General features: G+C 39.2%; 4 protein-coding genes across 5 annotated transcripts; 1 reads left to right on the top strand and 3 right to left on the bottom strand.

Annotated features, from left to right (window-relative positions):
- Positions 1-4,494: 4,494 nt before the first annotated feature.
- On the bottom strand, positions 4,495-6,826 carry LOC126618854 (pentatricopeptide repeat-containing protein At3g02650, mitochondrial). The gene is made up of 2 exons (XM_050287046.1): positions 6,604-6,826; positions 4,495-6,513 (listed from the first exon to the last, which is right to left on the bottom strand). The coding sequence occupies exons 1-2, from the start codon at positions 6,697-6,699 to the stop codon at positions 4,987-4,989; spliced, it is 1,623 nt and encodes a 540-aa protein (XP_050143003.1). The 5' UTR covers positions 6,700-6,826; the 3' UTR covers positions 4,495-4,986.
- A 573-nt stretch (positions 6,827-7,399) lies between these two features.
- Positions 7,400-12,354, bottom strand: LOC126618855 (splicing factor U2AF-associated protein 2-like). 2 transcript variants are annotated; one of them, XM_050287047.1, is made up of 14 exons: positions 12,200-12,354; positions 11,864-11,992; positions 11,408-11,548; positions 11,140-11,318; positions 10,604-10,816; positions 10,297-10,389; positions 10,187-10,225; positions 9,685-9,774; positions 9,493-9,595; positions 9,199-9,279; positions 8,558-8,634; positions 8,268-8,348; positions 8,041-8,132; positions 7,400-7,797 (listed from the first exon to the last, which is right to left on the bottom strand). In XM_050287047.1, exons 1-14 carry the CDS (start codon positions 12,285-12,287, stop codon positions 7,674-7,676), a joined length of 1,530 nt encoding a protein of 509 aa, XP_050143004.1. In that variant the 5' UTR covers positions 12,288-12,354; the 3' UTR covers positions 7,400-7,673. The 2 variants fall into 2 exon arrangements, with proteins under 2 accessions (XP_050143004.1, XP_050143005.1); XM_050287048.1 differs by having other exon boundaries at positions 11,864-11,983; positions 12,200-12,339.
- An 850-nt stretch (positions 12,355-13,204) lies between these two features.
- On the top strand, positions 13,205-14,117 carry LOC126618785 (uncharacterized). The gene has a single exon (XM_050286951.1). It carries the CDS (start codon positions 13,393-13,395, stop codon positions 13,969-13,971), a length of 579 nt encoding a protein of 192 aa, XP_050142908.1. The 5' UTR covers positions 13,205-13,392; the 3' UTR covers positions 13,972-14,117.
- Positions 14,118-14,853: 736 nt separating this feature from the next.
- Positions 14,854-19,238, bottom strand: LOC126618784 (stearoyl-[acyl-carrier-protein] 9-desaturase, chloroplastic). Its single transcript, XM_050286950.1, has 3 exons — positions 18,890-19,238; positions 16,504-17,008; positions 14,854-15,737 (listed from the first exon to the last, which is right to left on the bottom strand). Exons 1-3 carry the CDS (start codon positions 19,003-19,005, stop codon positions 15,177-15,179), a joined length of 1,182 nt encoding a protein of 393 aa, XP_050142907.1. The 5' UTR covers positions 19,006-19,238; the 3' UTR covers positions 14,854-15,176.
- Positions 19,239-25,615: the final 6,377 nt, after the last annotated feature.

The raw sequence follows: 25,615 nt of genomic DNA, 5'->3' as shown, positions 1-25,615 counted from the left end.
AAGGGAAAAAGAACATTTCCTCAGTGACAGCAACACCTGTTCCATCTTTTTCTTCCCCCCTTCCTTAATTTCGTGCCTTTTGTCCCCCCTCCAAACTCCCAACTCCCAACTCTAAACCCTTGCCTTCACTCTTCAAGGAACTAACGACTTAATATTTACTCTCTCTTTTTCTCAATATACCATCTATATATACATGTTAAATTTGGCATCCGCATAACTAATCGACAATATACAGTGAATGGTACTACTTTTAATTGCATCGAGTTTCTTATGGATAATATTGATGTGGTTAACACTAAAAATGCTAACCCATCTCTCCCTAACTTTAACAGAAAATCAAAGAGGGTTGATTAAATAGGACCGAGTTAGTGAGTATTTACTTTTCTTTCCTTGCTTGAAGTATTGAGTCTGGTTGCACACATAGTTAGCAAAATACGGAACAGGTAAAGTACGTGAAAAAAATACATGTGTATTATTCGGCCATTGAGTTTGGCCATTTTTTAAAATTTTATTTTATTCAATAATATGTTAAAATATGAGTAAAATGCGTGAATTTTATATGTATTATTAAAAAAATTATGAAAATAACATGTTTTAACGTGAAAAGTGCGAACATATGTGTATCGTACATTAGATTTTTTAAAAACGTGTCATTTAACGAATCAATAATACTTCTATGGAAAGCAGTTTTTTTTTTTTTGAAAAATACGTACGACATGTACAAAACACATATTATATGTGAATTTACTTACTATCGTTTCACATGTGGCTCACAATGTGGTCTCACAAGAGAGGGCTTGTTGAAAGTTTAAAAATCTCACATCGGATTTTAGCATAATAAATATGGGAATTGTTATTAGCACTCCAAAAATCTCATTCTACACTCCAAACTTTCTATATTAGGAAAGAAAAATACAAGTGTAGAATGAGATTTTTGGAGTACTAATAACACTTCCCTAAAATATAATACATAAACAAAAAGTTCCTAATAGCACCAACGTCTTTTTGTAATAAAAACTTTATACTTGTAGAGTTGTACTAACGGTAAAATGCAAGTAAAGAGACCATATTAGAGCAATTCCATCCCTAAAACTTTGCATCAGCACCCAGCCCATTTATTCACTCAAGTGAACAATAATATATCTCAGTAAACAGTAATAAGCCAAAGCATCTCCACCCCTAAAAAAATGCGTTGGCACAAACGATCTCCACCCCTACAAAATGCGCTGGCACCCAGCCCATTTAAAATATTTTATATTTTTTTAAAAGAATAAATAAATAAAATAGCTTTAATTTCGGATAGGATTTTTAACCAATCTCGTCACGCCACGTGTCATTATCCGAACGTACTATTTTGTGAATAGATTTCCGTTAAGATTTTCAACCAATCCCAACACGCCACGTGTCACTTCCTGTTTACAATAATTTAACCCATATTTCGATAAGATTTTCAATCAATCTTGTCACGCCACGTGTCATTATCCGAACGTACTATTTTGTGGATAGATTTCTGATAAGATTTTCAACCAATCCCAACGCGCCACGTGTCACTTCCTCTTTACAATAATTTAGCCAAGATTTTGATAAGATTTTCAACCAATCACGTAGTGCCACTTGGCATTGTCCAAAACCTCATCCTTTCTTTTTTTTTGTCCATATAAGCCCTACATCCCTACATTCATCCTCACACCAAACTCAATCCTTTTTTTTTAGCTCAGAATCCTTCTTCATCGTTTCCAAATCTTGAGTGTAAGGTGGAAGATGAAGGTTAGATATTTATAGAAAATTTTTTTTTTATTTTTTTGTATTTTTTTATTATAATTTTTAATTAGTTTTTAATAAATTTTATTGTAGTTAATTAATCTGGACCGTTGGATTTGAAAAATATTCAAAACCAACAGCCAACAAGCTACCACATGGCCAATGGTCATAATTCTGACCGTTGGGCCCTTTTTTTTTTGTTGAGGAAAAAAAGTGGACCGTTGATCTGTGATCAGACGGTCTAGTTTAAAAGTCAAATTCAAATTTTTTTAACCTTTGGAAATCCAATGATCTAGAAAAACTAACCGTTGTAAATCCAACGGTACAGAGAGGGCCACGTCGCCGAGCCCGGGTGAATGGTGAGTGTGTTTGCTAGCAGGCCGGTCACCTACTTTCTTGTCTCCTACTCGCGCCAATGCGCGAGTGAACGCCACACGCCAACCAAATAGGCCAAACCTTTGGTCAGTCAAAAATGGGTTGGTCTATTGCCTGGCTTGGGTTGGGTGCCAGGCAAGTTTGTGGGCTGGAGTGGATTGACTAACCCCTAGCCTGGTTTTTTGATTGGGTGTTGGCACACTTCCCCTCCGGTGGGAGTGCTCTTAGTAGGGAACCAATGACCCTTTCTCTGAAATCTTGAAAATGAGTCCATAAAATAATTTTGTAGTCTTTTTTACTAAAATTATAGTTGAATGTAAGAAGGGAAATTTTATTTGAACCCATGTAACCTCTTTCTACACCCAACTTACTCTCTTCACCCATATTGTTTTTTATTAAAGAATTAATCTCTCTTTAAACCCAAATTTATTACCAAAACTACCCTCTCAAACTCAATTCATAATGTTAAGTTATCTTTACACCCATCACCTTTATAAAATAACATTTGTAATTGAATTAAAAAAAAAAAGACGTTCTTGCCCCCACCCCCTCTTCCCACCAGCATTTCCATGGCTACTTTTTTTTTCTTTCAGCTACCAAACCCAAACATTTGCCTTTTTTATTTCTATTGATGTGCATAAGCAACAAATCAAACAATTCATCCCCTTATCTTTATCAACAAGCAAGGAAGTTTATAATCTAAGAATATTGGTAAGAAGTTTTTCCTTAGAATTTTCTAATTGTAGAAAGTTTAATAAACCATTCGGGATTGATGAAAAAAATTGAAATCAAACGAACAAAATATTTATAAATTGAGTCATACCTTAGTTGGAGGATTCAAAACTTCAAAATCACCCTCCATCAATAAAAAAAAGTTTGTTTTTCTCTACAAGACCTATTAGGATTTTAGCTAGAATGAACGTAGGATAAACAAGAAGTGATGGTAGGGTTTAATGGGTTTAGATAAATTTGAATTTTATTATTAATTTTATTTTGTTCTTAATAGTAATTACGCAATAGGATAAAATAGATAATTAACAATTTAAATTTAAGTTAAGTTTAGAAAGAGGTTACATGGGTTCAAATAAAATTTCTCATTTAAGAATTCATGGTTGAGCACTTGAGCTACAATATATGTGCATGGATCGAATTGTAACTTAATATATATAGAGGATAATGATTTGAGTCACGCCAATTGGAGGGGATAATATTCGCTATATTCAAGTTCGATGACCCTTTATTTTTCTATAAATAGAGTATTTTATTATATTATATATCGTCGATGACCCTATTTATGTTCACTTTTAACTTCATCTAATTTGCTTGCCTTTTTTTTTTCTATGAGACTGGGAGTGTTGGTTTGGGCTCGACTGCTGTGTAGATGCTACAATAGAGTTCGATTTCGGTTGCGGCTTCCTTGTATGGTTTTTCTGTATGGGCTTCTTGCGCAGTTGTTTACCCAAAAAAAAGAAAAGTATTAAAGATGAAAAGGAAGGGCAACTTCAAGCAGCGAGAGGCACTCACTGCAACAGAAATTTTCTCTCGCCAATTTTTTTTTCTTTTTTTTTCACAAGTGAACAGTTGAAATTTAACTAAATGAGATTCAGTTAAATCCCAACCCTTCTTTTTTGTCCTTTGATGTACAGGAGAGCAAAGCACCTCATTGTAATTATGCCAGGACGACAATTTCCGAGCCCCGAACAACATTGAGTCCAAATCGAGCCTCATGCTGCTGATCGTTAATGAATGACATCTCTACTGCAACGCTTATCACAGTGGGACTACATGCGTTATCTTGTTCTGCTATATAACATGGAGGCAGCATGTCTGCCCTCCTGTTTGGGTGTCCTTCCCATCCTCTCATATTTGTGTGGTCACGATTAAGACACGTCAATATTTTATATTCTTATTGCATTTTGTTTTATTATCTCTATAAAAATATATATATATATAAATGTTGACATGGTTTAACCCAAACCGCACAAAATAGGAGGGAATTGAAAGAACATCCAAACAGGAGGGCAGACAATCTGCCTCCATATAACATTCAAAGCATATGACCAAGAAAAATAGGTTATTGATTAACAAATCAACTTGCATTGGACCTACCTAGCTACTGTTATCCCGCTTGAACTACCTAGCTTCGCAGACATCTTCAGCCCTAAGAGAAACATATCTGTTCTCTGCTGTATGATGAACCATCAGTTTGAATGCTTTTCAGATTCCAGATCTTCAAAAAGAAAATCACGTAAATAACCAGACCAAGCTTACTCATATGCACATTTAGAACACAAAAGAGGAACTGAAACCCACTTGAGGACAGGGTTGCAACTCAAATAAAAGAAGCTGGAGGCACAATTAAACAAAATTTCCTCTTTCAGAACAAATACTGAAGCTCCAACAACTCGCCTGAGCTTTAACTGCATCTAAGCAAGTAACATTAACCTTCAAATAGCGTTTAAGAACATAAATCACATCAAAATCCAAACATGAAAAAAAATTAAAAGGCATAAAATTCATAGTAAAACCGAAGCCAAAGACTGCAGCTATTTTACCCCATTGATATCAAGATGGAGCAAATGGGCACCCAGAAAATAAGAGCACACTTGCGTGTTGCAAGGAAAGGGACCTAGTCCCCACTTTTCAGGGTCGTGCCTCTGGCTTAGCTATGAAGTTACCCAAGTGGCCACTAAAAAATTGAAAGAAAAAAAAAGTCCAATCTTCATTTTCTACATGATTGAGAAGCGGAGATGTTTAACAAGCACCACGAACAAAACAAACTGCAAAGCTTCACTTTTATTTCGCAAGTCTTCATAGTAGCATCCGCGTACCAAAAACCAGATAACCTTTTTAGGCTTCTGCAATCTCTATTTCCCCCTCCTGTAGTTCCTTGACTGCTCTTATAAGACCCCTTGTAATCCCATTGAGATGCAACCCGTTATCCTTCATTTCTTCAAGCAATTTCTCTGCTGTTCCCCAATCCAAAGCCTTAAGACAGAGAGATTGGATCAACTTACTGTACTCATCAACATTAGGTTGGACCCCAAAATGTTTCATCTCACCCAAAAACTTTAACCCTTCGTCAAAATCTTCCAGTTTGCAAAATCCACGGATAATTGTATGGTAAGTCACAGGACTCAGTTTAGGATGCTTCTTTTTGGCTTGGGATAATATTTTACAAGCCTCCTCCATCAGACCCCCATTTGCATAACCACTCATAATAACAGTGTAAGTATACACATCTGGTTTTAACCCCCTACTCTCCATTAGCTTCATCATCTCCATTGCCTCTCCCGTATCCCCAGCCTTAGAATAGCCATTGATAACAAAATTGAAAACTGCATTTCCTGGATGTGGGCCCTCCCTTGTCATCTCAAGAAGCAATTTTTTGGCCCCATCAACATCTTTTATCCTGCACAATCCTTGAACAACAGCTGAAAACGGCTTAATCCCATATTTCCGTGCTTCTCCAGATAAATCACCCAATATCTCTAGAGCTAAATTGACAGTTTCATCCTCCCTACAGAGTGAACTGATCAAAAGATTAACTGGCGAGCGTGGCAGGTCCTGCTTCTTCACCTTCATTGACAAATAAACCAAATGGGCATCTTTAGCTTTTTTGCCCTTGCAAAACCAAGATATGATCCTACCGACTCTCTCACCATCAGGCAAGACTCCTGCATCAAGCATCTTTTCGCAAACAGACTGAGCCCAATCAAAAAACGAACGCCTGCAGAGTGCTTCAATTGTAAAGTAATATGAATCTGCATTCGGGACACATCCAAAATCAGCAAACTTGTTGAACACCTCAAAAGCAGCTTTCCCTTTACCCAATTTTGAGAATGAGGATATCAATTCATTGAGAATTTCCAAATTCAACAGAGTATTTTCTTTCTCACCAATCTCCTTAACCAAATCCCATAGAAAGTATACATCTCTCTTCCTAACAAGGCCACTACATGTGGATCGTACAAGCGCATCGAGGACGTGAGTAGTGACTCTAAACTCGGGTTTCTCCTTCAAAGCCCATTTAATAAACCTAATCAAATTCTCACCCAAAACAAGCGGGGTTTCGACTAGTTTAACCACAAACTCAGAATGCAGAGTCAAATTTAAAGCATCAAAACTAGACTCAAGACTCCCATCAGCACTGCTCTGAAGGAGAGACAATACACTCTCCAGCTGCTCCAAATCAATCTCATAAACCTCTTGCCCTTTCCGCAACTCTACATCAACACCCTCCGAACACTTTTCCTCCGCGTCCCCATCCCCAGGGGCAAGATTGTCCGGCTGGGAATCAACATTTTCACCAAATCCCACAGGGGCAGGTAGCTCTTCTCCTTGAGCGGAATCAGAATCCCTAGAGTTTTCTGAGAGCTGAGAGAAGAACCTAGGGTTTTGGAATCTAGTGTAAAAATGAGGAAATTGATCAACTAGAGGAGGAGTTAGTGTTTTAGAGGAAAGCACCTTGTGGTTTGGATGAGCTGCGGACAGCATCCGTGCCGCCGCCTGCGTCGAAAGGGACGCTGCTCTTGCTCTTGCTGTCACTGCATACCTCCACATGTCTATCTATGGATCTGCTCGGCGTGCCTAATTTACTCAACTCAAACAGTTAGCGACTGTGGGGTTCATATTCAAAAACCCTAATCTCTAGGGGGAGACGGAGAGGAGAAGTGCAGAAAATGAAACGTGGGCTTATGCACTCGGGTACGACCCGTATAACTAACTGCTTCCTCGTCGGGTTCTGGACAGCTAAGTTTACAATGTTGGGCCGTTGGCCCAGCAGTTATAACATTAAGATTTCATTTTTCAAATCCGTTGTAGTCTCCACGTGGTCACATCGAAGTCCATCTTTGGGTTATTATAGGGAGGGACAAGCCGAACACAATTAAACCATTACAAATCTCCGCAGCGAAACAATCTTAGCATTAGATGCGGCGTGGCGGATCCCTTGTACCTTCTTGTTTTTCCTTCTGTTATTGCTGTTGGTTGTTTGCCTCTAGGGTAGGCTTTCTTGTATCTTTTTGGCATCTTTGCCCGGATATATCTTATCTGCATTCCCAAAAAAAAAAAACAATCCAAAATTACGTTCAAGTTGGGGAGACGATTCCTGCACGCCCTATCCATTTTTATCTCCTGATTCTTAAGGTTACCCCAAGTTAACCATTTTAGTTCAAAGCTCGGAAGGCGGCGGGCGATATAGGGTTCCATTGTAGTAGGCAGATTAAAAGAAACACACGGAGAAACCGTGAACAAAGAAAGATCATGAAACAATTAAGTTAATCGAAAAATGACAACAAACTTAAGTATCCAAGTTAGTTACCAGCAAAGACCTTAATTAGACAGAATATACAACATTACTTGCAGTTTCAGAAACGCTTCTTTGCTTTCTAACTAAAACACCTTCAGCCCTGTTCAAATTCATAAATCCCGTGACAACAAATTCTACAAACAGTAAACGAGCATCGGATGCTGGATCTTTTTACAAGGAGTATTAATTCAGATGTATGACATAACTATTGAGCATTGATAAAAACTCATTCAGCTTCAAGTTCGGCGCCAAACTGCTCTAACCTTGCAGCATCCTCATCCAGATTCCGGACAGAAGCATGGTTAACTAAACCATCATCCTCACTTGCATGTACTTGTCTACCGCCAAACCTAAATGAACATAATAATAATAATTAAATGTAGAACCAAAAGAAAATGGGAAGACTATAATCATTGGAAATCTACAAAATAAACAATTAAGTTCTTAGTGGCGAGAAATTTTTCAATGTCATGACATGTGGTGTACCAGCTCGTACTTCCGAGCACACTGAAAAATCTCCCACAGCAGCACCATCTACCCAACCTTACACAATAACTGCAATTGTAATTTAGTAAACACACAATATTGATTACCATCGCCCATTCATCATTTCTATGCACTTCTGAGCATCATTCCTATCCTTGAATCTGACCACAACAACTCCCTGGGGATGATTCTCACAAACCTACAAAGAAAACAAAATGGGAACCTGAGGATATTAGGAAAGGGAAAAGAAAGAGGAACATACATAGAATGTATACACATATCACGGAGAAATTCTGAATGCCATTCTTCATCACACACATGAAGGGTATATTACCTTCACTGAGTCCACCGGACCAAGCTTCACACATTCCTCCTGAACATCCGCCTGCAATTCTGGACCTAAATTTTCATCTGCCTGTAAACATTATTTAGGAGAAAGGTTACCAGAACAGGATCAGAATAATAAAATACCCTTCTCGCAAGGCTTTATATATTGAGAAAGTTGTTGTGCAAATAAACATCACCAACTATTGATCCGTTGATACCTGATACGCAGAAGGAAAAAACAAGTTTTCCAACAGCATAGACACTACATATAATCTGTTAAGACAGCTATCAACTTACCCTCATTTCAGCAGGAGTGAACATGTAGCGAAGAATAACAGTAGCTGGAATTGACACCTTTCCATCGTCATGGCCGGCTGTAAGAAAATATGATCATACTATTAGTGTTGTAGAGCACATAAGGTACTTCATGCCAAAATTTATGACAGAAAATGTCCAGCAGGTTATGAAGCATAGGCATATGCTAATTATCCACAGACATTCACGTCAGGTTCACATTATGCTTCACTGTAAAATCCGAAACACAAAGAAACTACTTGTGAAACATAGGAATATGTATATGATCCACAAACATTTCCTTATGATTAAAACAATGAACACACTGCGGGCAGAAGAAAAAGTAGTTTGTATTTTAAAATTCAAGATGTAGAAGAATTTCTATAATATATGTCATATGATATGATAAAACAAAAAGGCATATTATTATTCACAAAAGAAAGGGAACAACTGACTGCAAAAGCTACGCATACTACATTTGGAAAACAAGAATAGAAGCTTCAAGCATAAGTGGAAAGGAATCACAATATGAGGTATTCCTTCACCGGAATAAAGATATCTAATGCAAGAAGCTTTCTGTTTACAAATCAGCATGAAAAATAAGGTTAAGTAAGAACACGACTAATATTAATATATGAACCTACCCCAGCCAAGCATCTTCTCTTCCACTTTCTTCAGTTTCTTTTTCCTCTTGTTGTCTGCTTGTTTGGTAACAAATGTGTCCCCTGCATACATAACAAAAGCTTTTAAATAAAACAGAACACACTTGAAAGCTCATAATCTAAGGCATGCTATTGAAAATGTTTCTAATACTGTGTTGATGATGTTTTTAAGTGGTTCTCTCATTTGTATATAACGTAGCAAATATTTTAAAATCTCACACTAAAAGTACAAGACAAAAAAAGTTCAACAAATATCATCTGACTACTAACAATTACCTTTTTGCTGAAACTTAGCTTGGGTGACCGACATAAGAACCTTGCCACCAGGGCGTAGAGGTGTTCCGTCCAAAATTTGGGTAGCCAAAACAACTGATGGTTCCTATAGTTTACAAAAACGCATATAATAAAATACCCAGAAATGACACGTTACATCACAAAGACAGCAGAAGTAATAAAAATCATTGTTACCTTCATATAAGTAACAAGTGCGTCTCCTTTTTTCTTTCCAGTTGCTTTGTCAACATACAGCTTCACACGAGGTTTTTTTGTTTCAGGATCCTATAAATTCCATTGAGTAACGAGCTTATATGGTGAGTATGAGAGCAGATATTTATCAATTAAGCTACACAGTGCTGGATGTTTAACAAGGAACACAAAGTATAATGTTCACACTTAGTCTCATGATACGATAGCAAGGCCACTTTCCATTATAATTTGACAATAACTCTTTAAGAAAAAAGTCTAAGAATTTGGTTGCGGACAAATACTGGACTAAAAAAAATCATTATGCAGAAAATGATTTAAAGCTATATAACCCTGTAGTTTTTTGCTCTAATTCTCAGATAAGTACAATGCATCTTTAAAAGTTTCCATTCCAAAAGATATTAATTCGCATCATTGAACCGTCTTAAAAAATGGTACTAATCAACAAAGTAACAACATGAATTGTATGAAAAGAAGAAAACTTTACCTCCTTTATGATCCCACATTTGGAAAACACCTCTACCACCTGACGAATATCACTGAAATTAGTAGTATGCCACAATAAATACAGAGAATAAAACAATGACGGGAACTTACTTCGTCGACTGTGACGTCATCAGGCAATCCGGTTACATAAACATGCGTGTTGATCTTCAGCTCAAACCAACTTTCAGGAGGTTTATTAGCTTCCTGAAAGTACAAGTAATAAGACAGGGGGGAGTCAACTGGTACTGCTTCATAAATCCTATACACATAGACCATTTCCAGTCTAGACTAGCATAACCAAATTTAATAATAGGATCCAATCACATTCCCCCAGAACAATAGAGTTTGATTAGTAGACTATAATAAATAAAAGATACACAATCATCAAAAGTAAAAGAACAAGATAAAAAGGGCAAACCTTCTTGTCAGCTTCATTATCTGACAATTTCCTCTTAGAACTTTGATTGCCTTCTAACTCACTGCTACCATTGATATCATCTTCTTTAGAGGGATTGGAAGCCTTTACAGGTGCATTAACCTCTTCACTTGCGGTGGCTTCAGAAAAATTGGCAGCTGGGAAAACTTCCTCTTCCTGCAAAAAAGTCATATCTTCTACCCCGACAGCGCTATCCTATTAGACATTAAATCAGTCAAATATACATTCAACAAAAACAAGCGAGACAGATTTTCAAGTTTGATATCAAAATTTTCCTATTTAATAAAATTGGAATACTGATCTGTTCGACAGACCATGGAAGGACACTCAGTGAAATGTTCAGAAACGTGGTACCCAACATTCTCTTCAAGGTTCGCCAATGTGCAACCAAACAACAAAAATCTACTTGTGTGCGTTCATTGGCATGCTACCAGATATACCATGAACAGAAAAACCACCACAAACAATAAAATGAAATATAAGAAAAACATAAGAAGGTGCAGCAACCATGAACCAACCTGGGGAACCCAAGCCCTAAGACCCCGATCCCACTTGTATGTTGTCCCATCATCATCGGTGAATTCTTCCTCTCCCTCGGGGGGCGTAGAAGGTCTGTCACTATCTGCTTGTTCTGCCTCGCATACATGCTTCTGCCATTTGTCGAAGTCGTCCTCATCATCAGTTGGGATTGGGGGCACTGCAATAGAAGTGAATAAATTGTAAGTCGAGTAAATCACGGAAGTGATAATCCCAAATCCAAAGAATAAAAAAGAACAAAGAATTGACCTGCGGTTGAAACATGAGAAACTTGGTCGTGATGGGATATTGCAGTGACGAGGTCGGGAATGGAGGAGAGTGGCTGCCATGCGCTTCTTCCTTGAGCCCAGACGAGCGTATGGAGGGTGAGGTAGCCATTTAAGAAATGCTCTGTCCAGGCGAAGTAAGTAAGCAAATTAGAAGTGCAATTGAACATGATAAGTGAGACTGAAAGGGTGCTCTATTCAATTGATTACGAGTAGAACTGAAATTCAGAAGAAGGAAACAATGTGGCAGTAAATTCAATTTCCATATTCAACATTACATCGCAAACGAGGTGAATCACTATTCTTTCTTCATTCCACACAGACAATTGAATGTTCATATCAATTGTCATTAATAATATTATAGGTTGTACATAATATAAGGTGCTGCTAGGGTAAGGGTAGGGGTAGGGGTAGGGCAAGGCAAACAAAACAAACTCACCCCGCAGCTCCGAGAATGCATAGGGACCAACATGCTGTTGATTTTCGCCCAGAATGAACCATCCCACTTCACTCAACTCTTCTTCCATCCCCAATCTTTTCTGCTCCCACCCTGCTGCTGCTGCAACTCCTACGAATCAAACCATATCAAATCACATCAAAACCATTTTCTTTATTCTATTCTTGCATTGTATTTGTACATACAATGTTAATTATATGTATATATTTATACAAGTTCCAACTTCCAAGGGTTTTTTTGCTCAACAACGATTAGGATTGAGGTGATTTTGCTCAACAACGAAAATTACGAAATATAAAAAATATGCACGCCACGCACCCGAATGAATTTGCCGCGCTTGCTCTTCTTCTTCTTCTTCTTCTTCTTCTTCTAGGTGGTGACTCTGCAAGTCCTTCTCCAACGTCATCGTCTGTCTCTGCAACTCCGACTGACAGACCAAATTGTAATTGTAATTGTAATATCTGTAATAATAAACTAATTGGAAAAAGAATGGGAAACTTTGGGCTCTTTCCCATCACTTGGGCCTAATTGCTTCTTTCGGGTACAAATTTTGCCATCCGCCCCGTCTAATTCTAATTGAGGTCCAATGCCCTTCTACCGATAAACCAAATTCGTTTACGGCCCATTCGGACAAGGGGATATTGAATTTTAATTTTAATTGTCTAATTGCATATCCTTATGTTTTAGTCAAATTAATTGAATACATAACTTTTGTTTATGAGTGGAGAAAATCCTACTTGATTATAGCACTAGTGACAATTTAAGTGTGGTGATGAAGTGCTTCTTTTGATTTATACAGAGAGTTATCAGTTTTTGGTTGAAGGAGCTACAATTTTGAAATCTGATTTGTTCAAATGCATAAATTAAGTCTGCTTTCATACATGTTGATCAAAATTACTAGGGGCAATGAGAACGGAATATAATGGGAATTATAGTAGTAGTTTCACAATCCCTCTTACACCTTTTATATTGTTCGTGGCACCATAAAAATTAAGATATAAAAATTTTTTTTTTTAAACAAACGATTGCTACTGCAAGTCTGCAACTGTATATACATAATTGAATCAGACAATAAAAATAAGGAGCAAAAATTAATTAAGTAGCCGTTACAAAAGCTCGGTAATTGGTAACATGGGGGCGGTGGGGATTCCGATACTACTCCCAACGGTCATATTTCCGATCCTCACTCACAAGTCACACATTTGATTTGGGAGCCTCTCACATTACACTTTGATAGCCAAAACAAAAAGTGACCGTTAGCCCTCCACCCCCACCAACCCCTTTTTTATTTATAAATTAGGGATGCTCCCCCGCAATCTGAATCACAAACCTCTCTCACTCTCTCTCTCTCTCTCTCTCTCTCTCTCTCGATCAGGAAAAGGGGATTTACACCTGCAAATTCAATCCAGCCTTTTGATTAGTTGCTGGTCATCAGCTTTGAGAAATCCAGATCCATCTAGTATCGTATTTAGTGGAGGCAAACTACAAATACATTCGATAATTGTTCGGAAATGGGTGGCATGTCGATGAATGTGACGAAGTTGGGAGGAGCAAGTTCAGAGTCGGAATACCACACCCACAAGGTGTTCCTGCTGAGCAACTACATATTGCTGGGAGCAGCCTCCAGCTGCATCTTCCTGACGCTGTCTCTGCGGCTGCTGCCGTCGGTGTGCGGTTTCTTCTTGATCCTGCTCCACGTGCTGACAATTGCCGGGGCCATATCGGGATGCGCGGCGGCGGGGAGCAGGTCGAGCTCCAAGTGGTACGGAGCGCACATGGTGTCGACGGTGCTGACGGCGATATTCCAAGGGTCGGTGGCGGTGCTGGTGTTCACGAGGACGGGGGACTTTCTCGGGGAGCTCAAGTCGTACGTGAGGGAAGAGGATGGGAGTGTGATTCTGAAATTGGCAGGAGGGCTGAGCGTGGTGATATTCTGCTTGGAGTGGGTGGTGCTCACACTCGCCTTCTTCCTGAGGTACTACGCCTCTGTTGAGGGAAGTGGTGGTGGCGCTGCTGGTATGAGGAGTTCCAAGGTGCAACAAGCAGCTGACGAGGATTTGAAGGACTGGCCATGGCCTTTCCAAGTCTAACATGGAACATAGGCCTGCTGGATCTGCTGCTCTCCTTTGATTTCATTTCATTTTATAATTTTATTCTCTAAAATAAATTCATTATGTATTTCATTCGTTCATTCAAATTCAATTGCTTGCTCGCTCGCTTGCTCGATGATTAGTAATTACTAGTTTCGGAATTTCAAGTTTTTCGATTAAATGAGTAAATGGAATGGCCATAGGATTCATAGCTTAATTTTTAATGAAAACGAGTTGATTAAAACTTTAAACACTGCAAGCGCATGATAAAATTGACAGCCAAAATTGCCGAGGCTTGGTTCGATCGAGCCGCCACCAAGTAACACAAAAATTAAACAAGTCGCTTGATTAAAAAAATTAAATTCCGCCTTGGCCAAAAAAATGCATCAAACTACCATCCAACCACGACATCATAGGTGTAGCTTGTATAATCACTTGTGTATGCATCGCTCATTCTTCATTCACAGCTTTAATTGGTTTTCATTGCTCACAACAAAAGTGCATAATTTGATGAAATTTTTGGAATTAAGAAGGAAATCTTTACTTTAGCATGAAGAAAGAGGACCGTTGAAAGGGCTAAAAAATCTTTACTTCGAGTCCTCTTATCACAGCTTTGATTTGATCCGGTTCAAAAGCCAAGGTCTAAAACTGAAAGTTTATTTCGATTATTTGGCAACATGCTTGGATGGTTTTACTTCGCTTGGAAATTCATTCTCCTCCAACCAATGACTTGAGTGAAACTTAGGAGTCCAGATCCTAAAGAGCAACACAACAAGAGTTTGAGAGAGGGAGGGACGGACGATTGCGTCATATAGAGGAAGGAAAATCATTCAATTACTTTATAAAGGGAGCCCCAAAACAGCCAACAAAAATAGCAGCAGATACTCATAAACAACACACAGATTCATTCTAAAGGGAATTCGAAACCAACACAATTCTTACTCTCTTTTTTTTCTTTCTAGTTTCTGGGTTGACAGATTAAATAAAATACTAGTCAGTACCAATACAAGAAAGAAAAAACAAAACAGTGCATCAACAAAAGTTTACTCCTCCTCCATCCCACATTCTTCTAAACTTCCCAACCCTCTGAAGAGGCACGACGACAAGCCCTACCGAAATTACTCTCTACCAGACACAATAGGACATAGATAGGTTGGGTGGCTGGGCGCAGGGGAATGTGCACAATGCACTCAACCACCGCCCACTTAAACCTTTACTTCTCTACCAAAAATCCAGCTGAATGGAACAAGGGATGAAGCCTTGGCCCTTCCCTGTGCTCTTTCCTCCAACCTCCTGATTCTCGGTGGCAATTTACACACAAAATCTTGTGCCTTGCGTCCCTCACCAGAAAGACCAGTCAACTTCTCCACGTTCCATCTTCCAACCAAAAACTCCAATATATCAGCATAATCCCTGGCAGTATACACCTCAAGCCTCTGGGCAACAGCTGAGAAATGATCAAACAGATTATCATCCTGACCATCGTACATCAAGTGGGCGGGCATTGATATCTTTTTCCTCATCATGTCAGCTAAGGCCAACACAGTGCCATCTGGATCAATCTCAAACAGCTTTTCCACAATCTTTGTATACGCAGTTTCATGGCGCTTTTCATCCGAGGCAATGGTGCCACATATCTGAGCCAATTTCAAGTCCCCATGCTCTTTGGCTTGCCTGGCTGTGTTCCCATGGGAGATGAATGTTGCCCTCTCTTGGAATGAAGTGTAAATGAACCCAAGGTAGGGATTGTTCTCTGTTTTAGGATCCTACAGAACAGAAAAATTGAAAACCAAGATAGTATAAATGTAATATTAATTATTCATAATAATAATAGTACCAACTACTAACAGCATAAAAAGAAAATTTCAGCTATGTTTAACAGGCGTAAGCTGTGCAGAGTTTAAATCAGGCAACCAAAATTGGAGAGAGGGAAAATGGGGTAGATGTTCCTTCTTAAGAAGGTTCTGTGTGTGTGTGTGTATGTCTGAAACATAGTAGTGATAACTCATGAGATTACATCCATGAAAATAAGTGACAATCATGCAGTTACAACATTCCAATCAACGTAATCTCTTAATGGCTATTCCTTAAAGTAGTTTGTTAACTCAATAAGTCACACATAAATGCTTCATTTTCCACAAACGGTTACAATGCAGAGGTTCTCTGAGGTGCCAGAAGCATAGTGCTATAAAAGAACATAAAGAAAGACTTCCGTAAACAAAAATGACACTGGAACTTTAAGACACCATGTACTGTTCAAATTCTATGACTTGTTCTCGTCTCCCTACTGTAATATATTAACGACCAGCCAAAAGGTTTTAAGCATCCCAAACTCCGGTCAGCGCAATAATGTAAAACAAAAAAGAAGAAGATAATAATAGCATTGCCCCTTATTCAACAAGTTTGCATCCTTCAAGATTAGTATAACATTGATGCTGAAATTCCTAAGCGTGGCTCAGAAAAGTTATCTAAAAATATCAGTGTCCAAAAAATAACAAAAACAGACAAAATGAGAGGAAAGAAAGCACTCACCATTCCTGATCCAATAAGGTACTGAATTGTCTTCTCGATTTGTCTCATATCTACTCGTCCAGAGAGATAAAGATACTTGTTAAGAAGATCACCATGCCTATTCTCTTCAGCAGTCCACGCCCTGGTCCAAATAGCCCAGGAAGTAAGGCTTGCACCAGTCTCATCCCGAACTCCGTCTAGGGTATTAAGCATTGTCTGGTACGTTGGAAGGGCTTCTTCTGTGATCATATCTCCAACCAACACAACAAAGTAATCATCAGGAATTTCCCTTGCTCTTTCCCTCAACTCCTTAACTTGCTCCTCAAATCCATCTGACTCAGGGAGCGGAAGAAAATCTTGTGGTTGCCAACATTTCTCAACAGGCTTTAGGTGTACCAAGATGTTATTCTCAGCCCAACCCTCTAATGACTTGAAGATCTCAATCTGTTGAGGAGGCATTGAATGAGTCACCTGAACATGTAACTCACGTGGAGGTCCAAAAGACTTCTTCAGATTCTCAGTCTCTCTATATAAAGCAGAAAAAATAGATTAAAAATTGGTATACTTCAAATAATGATTCTAACAACATCATCGTTCTCGTTATAATTATCTAGAGGTGGGAGAGAGAGCGTACATATAGTAATACAAAGTTAACAAAAACGAGAAACGAGCAAGAGATTAAGATTGCCAATTTTTTTTGGGGTGGGGGTGGGGGTGGGGGGGGGGGGGGGGGAGCAAACATGACCAGCAGCAATATACAGAACAGAGAAGACCAGCAGCAATATACAGAACAGAGAAGTCAAATATACAGGCAACTACCAAATTCAGCTGTAAAACTGAACACAACAAACAGTAGTTGTTGCTTACAGCGTAACAGCTAAAACTGAAAAGGTGAAAACTTGAGAACATGGAAAAAAATGGATATCATGGATACCAATGTAAATCTCAATACGAATACCACTAACCATATCAACAAAAAAATATGACACCTAAATGCTTGAAAATGTAAGGAGTAAGTGTCTAGCACAATAGAAACAATGATCTGACAACCTACATTGCACGAACCCATAAAATGATATTACAATTGACAAACAAGCAAATGCATAGACTCAAACATTAAGCACACAACAGTAGCTGACTTTAATGGGAAAAAAATAAACTAGTGAGAAATCACTAAAAAAAAACTTTGTAATAACCACTCAATCACAGAGAGGGCCATTTAATTTTGGGAACTTTAACGAAAAGCACCCGATACTGTTCACTTTAACGAAAAACCACATTTTTACACTAAAAAGTCAATCCTGGTACTATTCACTTTACCCTTTATTTTGTCCTTATCATTAAAACTCAAAGTTTTCAAGCCCTTTTTTTCCTTTTAATTTTTAGTTATAGTTCACTTTTTTGTGCTTGAGGTATGGAGAAAGTCTATGGGGGAAAGAAGGATGAAGAAGAATCGTCTGAATGAAGTAGAAAAAATGTACGAGGATAAATCTGTTTTTACTTTCAAGATATTGCTTTCATTAATTATTTTTTGTTTCTTCTTCTCCCTCCCACCAACTTTCTCCATCTACCCCTTCTTCCATATACTTTCTCCCTAACTCTTAAAAACCAAGTAATCGGAGAAATACAAAACCAAAAAATGCATAAAAAGAATAAGACACGGGGAAAATTGATACATTAAACTTGTATATGAAATAACATAGACTGAATAAATCGATTAAACAAATGAAATTAGTCAACTTACAGGACACAGTCCCAAAAGAAAGAGTTAAACCCAAGAAATCAGACCTACCCCTCAACTAATGTAAGAAATAGTTAAATACAAAGGGAAAACTTACTAGCGATTTTCATATCACTTTTTAAAATATCCCAGCAAGATCAACAGAATAAAATTCAATAGCAATAAGAGCACAAAGAGGATTTTTTTTTTATATAGAAAATAAGATTCAAAAAGCATCCAATCATCATTAGAAGTTCTACTATATGTTTCTGTAGCAAAATTGAACAGATAACCATTCGTGCAGGTGAAAGACAAGAGGAATTAGCTAACAACCGGATCCCAAAAATTAAACAAACAAAAAAAACAGAAAGGAAAATAGGAATACAATAAATTTCAATTATGCTTAGCAACCTCAATAATTACAAAAGACTTCTCAAAAAGTATACAAAATGAATGAGATTAATGCAAAATAGAATCCCAGAAATCCAAAAACAAACCCTGTTCAGCTGAATTAGCATAAAAAATTAGCAAATAAAAACTCAGATCAGCAGAATGGTTAAATATTCGTTCTTGGCGATACCCATCTGCATTTTCCCCAAGTGGGCACAGAATCCGAACACCCAAGATGATCAGCCGCGCACGCAAGCAATGAAAGTGCAGAAATGAATTGAAGAGAAGGAAACTCACTTGGTGGAGGAGTGAAGAGTGGAGGCCATGAAGATTTTGGGAGATCTGAGATTGTGGGACTTGGCAGTGAGGTTGTGAGACGGGAAGGTCAGCATCGAATTCAGACTCAGAGCCATCGGTTCTTTCTCTCTCTCTCTCTCTCTCTCTCTCTCTCTCTCTCTCTCTAAAGCTTTCTTTCTCTCTCTCTCGAGCTTTCCGCTTTCGTGAATCTCGGAGAAGTGCTAATTACGAGAGTTGGTTTCAAGTTATGTGACGTGAGGCTCTTACTGGGAGAGAAGGGGAAGGCAACACGACGAGAGAAGGAGAGAGGACAGCCGCAACCAAACGAGGAAATGTTTGGCGAGAGGGATGGGAAGTTTCTTTATTTAAAGTTACCTTGTTTCGATAAGGGCCACTCATTCCCACCTAATTACGTCATTGCCACTTTATTTTTTGGACAGTCGGTTGGCTTTGGCTTTGCTCCCTTCCCTTTTACTTATTTTTTTATTTTCTCATTTCTTTCGGGGAATTGCCGAATTGGTCTTTATGACGATACCCAATTACCCATGAACATTTACCGTGGAAGTAAACAAAGTCTACAATTCCTAGGTTGTAAGTTTGCAAACACTTTCATTTCCACAAACATCTCTAAAAAAAAAATTTAGTACACCATGATAGTATTACGTAATGTTACTAATTCACATGATATAACATAAGTAGATAACTGTTTGGGCCCAAAATACTGGTTTGGGCCGAGCTTAGGATTGTTCTCGACCCGGAAGCGTTGCTCAGGGGCTGACCGTGTCTTATTAGGATGGGGTAGTTGAATCCTGATACAATAAGGAGTCTCGGCAGGATGAGGATGCTGAAACTTGGGAATGAATATGGCCTGATAAAGGGAAGAGTTCAAAGTCCTAATAGGAGTAGGACTGGTTGAGATAAGATTGGATCGGGGTAAGGAGTCCTAATCCGAGTATAGTTTTGATTTGATCAGAAACATGTTTGCTACTATAAATAGTGGGAGGAGTGCATCATTCAAGCCCCCTCCAATTCAACACACAAATTGCCATGCACAAACCCTCGCTATACTCGAAACCTCTCAACAACCTTGAGATTTATGTTTTCTTTTTCGCCGACACATCTTCAGTTTGGATAAACAACACTGTGAAGGCAACTGGCGAACATCTTCAGTTTGGATAAACAGCACTATTGTCGTAGAATCAGCCGACCGCAAAGCACCTTCAGTTTGGATAAACAGCACTGTGACGAGGCCGACTAGTTATCTATCCAAGTCTCGGTTGAGAAGGATTTTCAAATCCTTATTGGCAGAGGTCATCTCACGAGCCTTCTCGGCGAAATGAGGTGTTACAAATCACTAGATTCGGTACATTGAACGCCGAGTTATTTTATGATTGGATACTCACAAGTTGGATTTAGAGTTCGACATTCTGACTGCCAAACCACATTTACGATTAAGACGTACATCTACTTTGAATACTTGTGTCCATATAGTCTGGTGTCGATTCGGCGTGCTTATACTTTTACGAATATAATCACCGTGACCAAATCTGGCGCCGACGATTTGTGAACTTCGCAGAACTAGCAGCCTTGTCTTCAGGCTCAAGGACCTAAAGACCTAGACGTGTTCCTTCCTCGGCCGCAGTCGCAAGATCAAGAAGTCAGCAACGCACCCAACGCCGCATCCACACATTTTCCTCACCAGCCGAGCTCGACCGTCAAGTTGGCACGCCCCGCACATAACCGAATGACGTAGTTAGCTTATTAGCTACTCGGCCTGCACGCCACATAGGCTTGGTAGTTTTTAAGGTCAACAATAACATAATTGATGTTTATACAATAAGTGGCAACACTCAAACCTATAAATCTAACACGAAGCCTCGTAGCTGAACATGTCAACGCATTGTGTCTCCGTCCTCATTGCATGTCGAATACCAGTTAACAGTAAGAATAGGTAAGGAACACCCTAATGTACCGATTTGTAAAATAAGTTCCAACATGAACAAGGCAACTCAGCAAACCAGAAAAGGGTCTCATACGAGCAAAGCAACATGTCTTACCGTTCAATAAGGAGATCTATCACTATTATTCTAATAATTGGTCCAAAGGGTCCTCGTAGGAACAAAGGCCTCTTGTATGAATTGGAAACCTACGGTGTAAAGAGGCCTAGTGTAAAGAACATTCATCATAACGATCGATAAGCAAGACAACCGTCATGAAGCATGTGGGCTATCTTTGATTGGTCCCTCGAGTAACAAATGCAAGTCCCCCTTTGTCCTAACTTGGAACCCACACGCACGGTGATACGCATCACCACACTAACCATGTTTCCAAAGTTCCACATCGACGAGATATGACAAATTTTCCCAACTTAAGATCCATCGAAAGAGTTCATTATTCTCCTTGAGAGTAATCGCAAGTGCATGATGATCTTTTTTTATGCGTCAATAATTGTTACAATAGGAACCAATAGTATAATATAACTATATGTGTTATAATAAAGTAGTAACACTATGTGATGGTCACATTGCCACATCGAAAATTTCTTGACTAAAAAACTTTAAAGTTTTTCTAAGTTTTCAATTATCGAATGAAAATGAGTTAGCGGTGAAACCAATGTCTTGACTCGCGTGATATTCTCTAAGAAAATAAAAGGAAAAATACACACATATATGTATGTATGCACATCACCTAGTGGCCTCATTTGGTATAGATAATTGAATTTGAATGAATAGCCTTTTAAATTCAAGATATTTTTAATGGTAGACGAAAATGGTTTTTTATTTTGAAAAGAAAAGAATTACACATGAAGAAAACTTCTCCATTGTAATCTTCCAATTTTGAAGAAAATTGACATGTGTAACTTTTATTCTTAAGTAATACATCTCGTATCTTCAATTTGACCACAAATTTGTAATTTCTTATACCAAACAAGGGGAGTGTATGCTTATATTGAAAAAGAGAGTGCAAAAAATATTTCCAAATGCCACTTCGTATTTCTCTTCATTTGTAAGTGAGGCTTTAGATTCGATTCTCCTCAAAGGCGAATTTGAATCACATTTTTGCGAGTTCAATGTGAAGTGATGCATAGTCCACTCTCCACTCCTTTAGTGTAGATAATATAGTTTATTAAAAAAATTATTTTGCATGTATATATTTCTGTGAGTGGTCATTAATTGGGTTGCTAACAATAGTTAAGCGCAAAATTTTCAACAAAGAAAACTGGTAGAGTATAGGAGCCACGTGTACTTGTAAATTGAGCTGGAATTAGGGATAGATAGGTATGGGGAGAACAATGAACACAAGATCAACGCTGGGGACCCTGGGTGATGGTGTTGTTTTTCACGTCGCTGAGAAGAGCATGGTTCCTTCAGGTTAAAGAGTTGTTATTCTTTAAAACACGGCGGTCTATTTAAAAATTTGTGTTTTATGATCGAAACTGTTTTTATTATAAATCACTATGTAAATTTCTGCAAAAAAATCAATTAAAATCAAGATCGTATAGTCAATTAATTGTAGCAAATAGATAGACGGTTTATAATGCTTTTACTGAATTTGTCCATCTATTTTATACAGTTTGATGACTAAAAAACTTTAATTTTAAGTGATTTTTATAGAGATAATACGTACCTAAGTATTTATAATTTAAACAATTTCAATTATATATTGTAATTTTTGTGAATAAACCACGATATATTTAAGGAGTTCCTCCTCAATTCCAGAAGGTGAAAGTCTCTCTCTTTCACGTCAACAAAATATGAGACGGAGAAATCATTAAACTTTTCATTTTATGGAGAGATTATCGAAAGAGGGAGATAATATTCCACATGAATTCGTTTTCTTGCTGTACATGAATTAGCGTCGACGGTGACACCCCTTAAATAAAATAAATAAAACAAAAATATGAAGAGAATGATAGTGAATATTCATCTGGAGTCCCTCTCATTTTTTCCTGATGCTGAATATTCATCTCTTCTGTTTATGTGAGTTTTGTCATATCATATGCGTAGGAATACATCGTACAAGTAGCAGCCACTAGCCAGCGTTGTACTTGGTTCAACTGTTGAAGCAACCTTAGCTTTGTGGATCTCTTTCAATCCTACCATTTGTTCATCTTTTACTTTTGTTTGTACCATACTTGACCAATCCCGAAACTACCGAGCACCGGCCAACGCTATACTGTCAAGGACCCAGAAGAGTTCCCCTCCGACCAGGAGGCCAATCACTACTCGACACGTGTCAAGATTAGAAGCCAATCAGAGCGCAGCACGTGTCAACATCAAGAACCAATCATAACATGACACATGTCAATGTGACAAAGCTACAAGTTTTTCTATAAATAGGGGTCATCCCCCCACAATATTGCCTAATGCCATTTGTGTTAAATCATTCACAAGAACTCACTAAATTGAGAGCTTGATCCTTTGTACTTATGTAAGCCCTTCACTACTAATAAGAATTCCTCTACTCCGTGGACGTAGCCAATCTGGGTGAACCACGTACATCCTGTGTTTGCTTCTCTGTCTCTATTTATTTACGTACTTATCCTCACTAGTGACCGAAGCAACCAAGCGAAGGTCACAAAACCTGACACTTTCTGTTGTACCAAAGTCTTCGCTGATTTTGTGCATCAACATTTGGCGCCGTCTGTGGGAAACGACACTTATTCCTACTCTCTTCAGCTGTGTCAAGCTGGTTTCTATCATTCGTACACTTTCTTTTGATCAGGCATCCCTCTCCAGCATGGGAAGCGAAGGAAGCCACAGCACACAGAATGACACCCCCCTTGCACATAGTGCTAAACAACGAAAGAAGGAAGGAAAACGAGTTCTTCTTCAAGCTAAAGTCGATGAGTTGGAAGCTCAGAACAACAAGATAGCAATGAGGAATGAGGTCCTCCAGGAGCAATATGAGAAGCTCTTCGAGACACTCCACGAAGTTAGGCAAGCTCAGACACGCGAGCTTGTTGCCCCCGTGGAAGTCAACCATCAACTGGGTGCCCTCCAACATGGAGGGTCACATGCATTCGACATAGATATCCCTGATAGGGAACAGATTACCCCTCGACTTGATAATCAACATGAGGCTTCTCTTAACCCAGTTGCTTCGACCCGAACCATGAGAAGTGGAGGGAGACACCTCTTTGCTGAAGGGGCAGAAGGATCGAAAGCCGTCTTTCGCGATTGTCGGGATTTCCTGAAGTAACGTCGAGAGAATTCCATCCATATAAGCTCAAAGATTAATGACCCAAGGATTTCTGAGAGACTCGGTCCCCTGCCACGGCCCAAGCCGGCCACCAATTTGGGGAAGGGGCAACAAGTCCTAGAGAAACATGAAGGTACAGGGGACTTAGAGGTGTTCCGACAGACATACCCTGGAAGCCAGTACAGCGAGTCCAGGGAAAAATCACATGCCCTTGATCAAACCTTCCTAATTCCAATAGGAGATGGAGATTTACGAAAGAAAGCTCCAGTGACACATAACTCCGCTCAGGACCCCCTTGTCCTACAACTTCTTGAGGAAGTAAACAAGTTGAAGGCTGAACGTCAGGCTGAAATACCTGACTGGAACCAACCCAGGCCTGGCCCTCTTACAAGGAGGATCCTCAACACCCCCCTTCAAGCAAAGACAAAGCAAAAGCTTGGCTTGCAACTTTATACTGGAAAAGAGGACCCGATTGAGCACCTTAACCTCTTTGAGTCCACCATGGCATACCGGATGCACACCGACGAAGAGCGATGTCTTCTCTTCCCCTCCACCCTCTCTAGTGGAGCTCTAAATTGGTATTGTCGTCTTACACCTGAGACGGTAGACTCATTTGAGGAATTGAGGAAACTATTTGTTTCCCAACACATTTTCCAAACCGATCGCTTGCACTCTGCAGATGACTTGTACACTATCCGCCAGAAGTCAGACGAGTCATTACGTATGTATGCTGGCCGCTTCAGCCATGAATACTCCCGGTGTGCCGAGGCAGACGACAAGACTGGCCTCAAAGCCTTCACGGCAGGCCTACGTGATTGTTTCTTTAAATACATGATCAATGCCAATACTTGGAAGACTTACTCTGAGGTGATGGCGCAGGCTTATAACCATGCCTCCGCCGAGGCAAAGACATATCAGGAGAAACCCCCTACAACCATCATTTATCAACAAGTGGGAGGTGGAAGCCAGACTCACCTAAATGAGAAGACCTCGACTTTCCAAACAGCAGTGGCACCTCCCCATGCCTTGCATAATGCTTCACCGAATCAACAGACATATCAATTTCAAGGCAAGAGGAAGGATTTCCATCCTCACCACTCTCCTTTCAGTAAAAAGAGTAAGGGACACTATCCCGATAACCAAGGGTATCGCCACAATAGCGCTCGCCCCCAGGCAGTCAATGCAGTGGGTCAAACCCGCGTCAAGGGTATCGCCACAATAGCGAGGTTTTAGCCTGCCATACTTAAGGTGTCTTACGCCTGCCGAGGCGGAAATCGTCCTTCGGGAAATACATGAGGGAGTTTGTGGAGATCATGCTGGATCTCGGTCCCTAGCACACAAGACTTTTCGCCAAGGATATTACTGGCCAACACTCCACCAGGATGCCATCAAAGTATCCCGCTCATGTGACAAATGTCAACGATATGCAACTATTCCTCATTCCCCTCCAGAGCCTCTTACTCCTATGATCAGCCCTTGGCCCTTCGCCCAGTGGGGACTTGATTTGATCGGCCCAATGCCGGC

This window comes from Malus sylvestris, chromosome 4 (genome assembly GCF_916048215.2).
Source record: "Malus sylvestris chromosome 4, drMalSylv7.2, whole genome shotgun sequence".
NCBI classification, from domain to species: domain Eukaryota; kingdom Viridiplantae; phylum Streptophyta; class Magnoliopsida; order Rosales; family Rosaceae; genus Malus; species Malus sylvestris.
The sequence above is the reverse complement of the archived record's forward strand: the minus strand, read 5'-3'. Positions and strand labels throughout refer to the sequence as shown.

What these genes read in the sequence shown, in the direction of transcription:
- LOC126618854 (XM_050287046.1), bottom strand. Translation starts at nt 6,699, where the DNA reads ATGTGGAGGTATGCAGTGACAGCAAGAGCAAGAGCAGCGTCCCTTTCG. An exon ending in CAGCTCATCCAAACCACAAG is followed by an intron (nt 6,514 to 6,603) that starts GTGCTTTCCTCT and finishes TTCTTCTCTCAG; the next exon opens with CTCTCAGAAAACTCTAGGGA.
- LOC126618785 (XM_050286951.1), top strand. Translation starts at nt 13,393, where the DNA reads ATGGGTGGCATGTCGATGAATGTGACGAAGTTGGGAGGAGCAAGTTCA.
- LOC126618784 (XM_050286950.1), bottom strand. Translation starts at nt 19,005, where the DNA reads ATGGCTCTGAGTCTGAATTCGATGCTGACCTTCCCGTCTCACAACCTC. An exon ending in ACTCTTCACTCCTCCACCAA is followed by an intron (nt 17,009 to 18,889) that starts GTGAGTTTCCTT and finishes TGCTTTATATAG; the next exon opens with AGAGACTGAGAATCTGAAGA. An exon ending in ACCTTATTGGATCAGGAATG is followed by an intron (nt 15,738 to 16,503) that starts GTGAGTGCTTTC and finishes TCTGTTCTGTAG; the next exon opens with GATCCTAAAACAGAGAACAA.
- LOC126618855 (XM_050287047.1), bottom strand. Translation starts at nt 12,287, where the DNA reads ATGACGTTGGAGAAGGACTTGCAGAGTCACCACCTAGAAGAAGAAGAA. An exon ending in AGCGCGGCAAATTCATTCGG is followed by an intron (nt 11,993 to 12,199) that starts GTGCGTGGCGTG and finishes TTTGATTCGTAG; the next exon opens with GAGTTGCAGCAGCAGCAGGG. An exon ending in TGCATTCTCGGAGCTGCGGG is followed by an intron (nt 11,549 to 11,863) that starts GTGAGTTTGTTT and finishes TCGCCTGGACAG; the next exon opens with AGCATTTCTTAAATGGCTAC.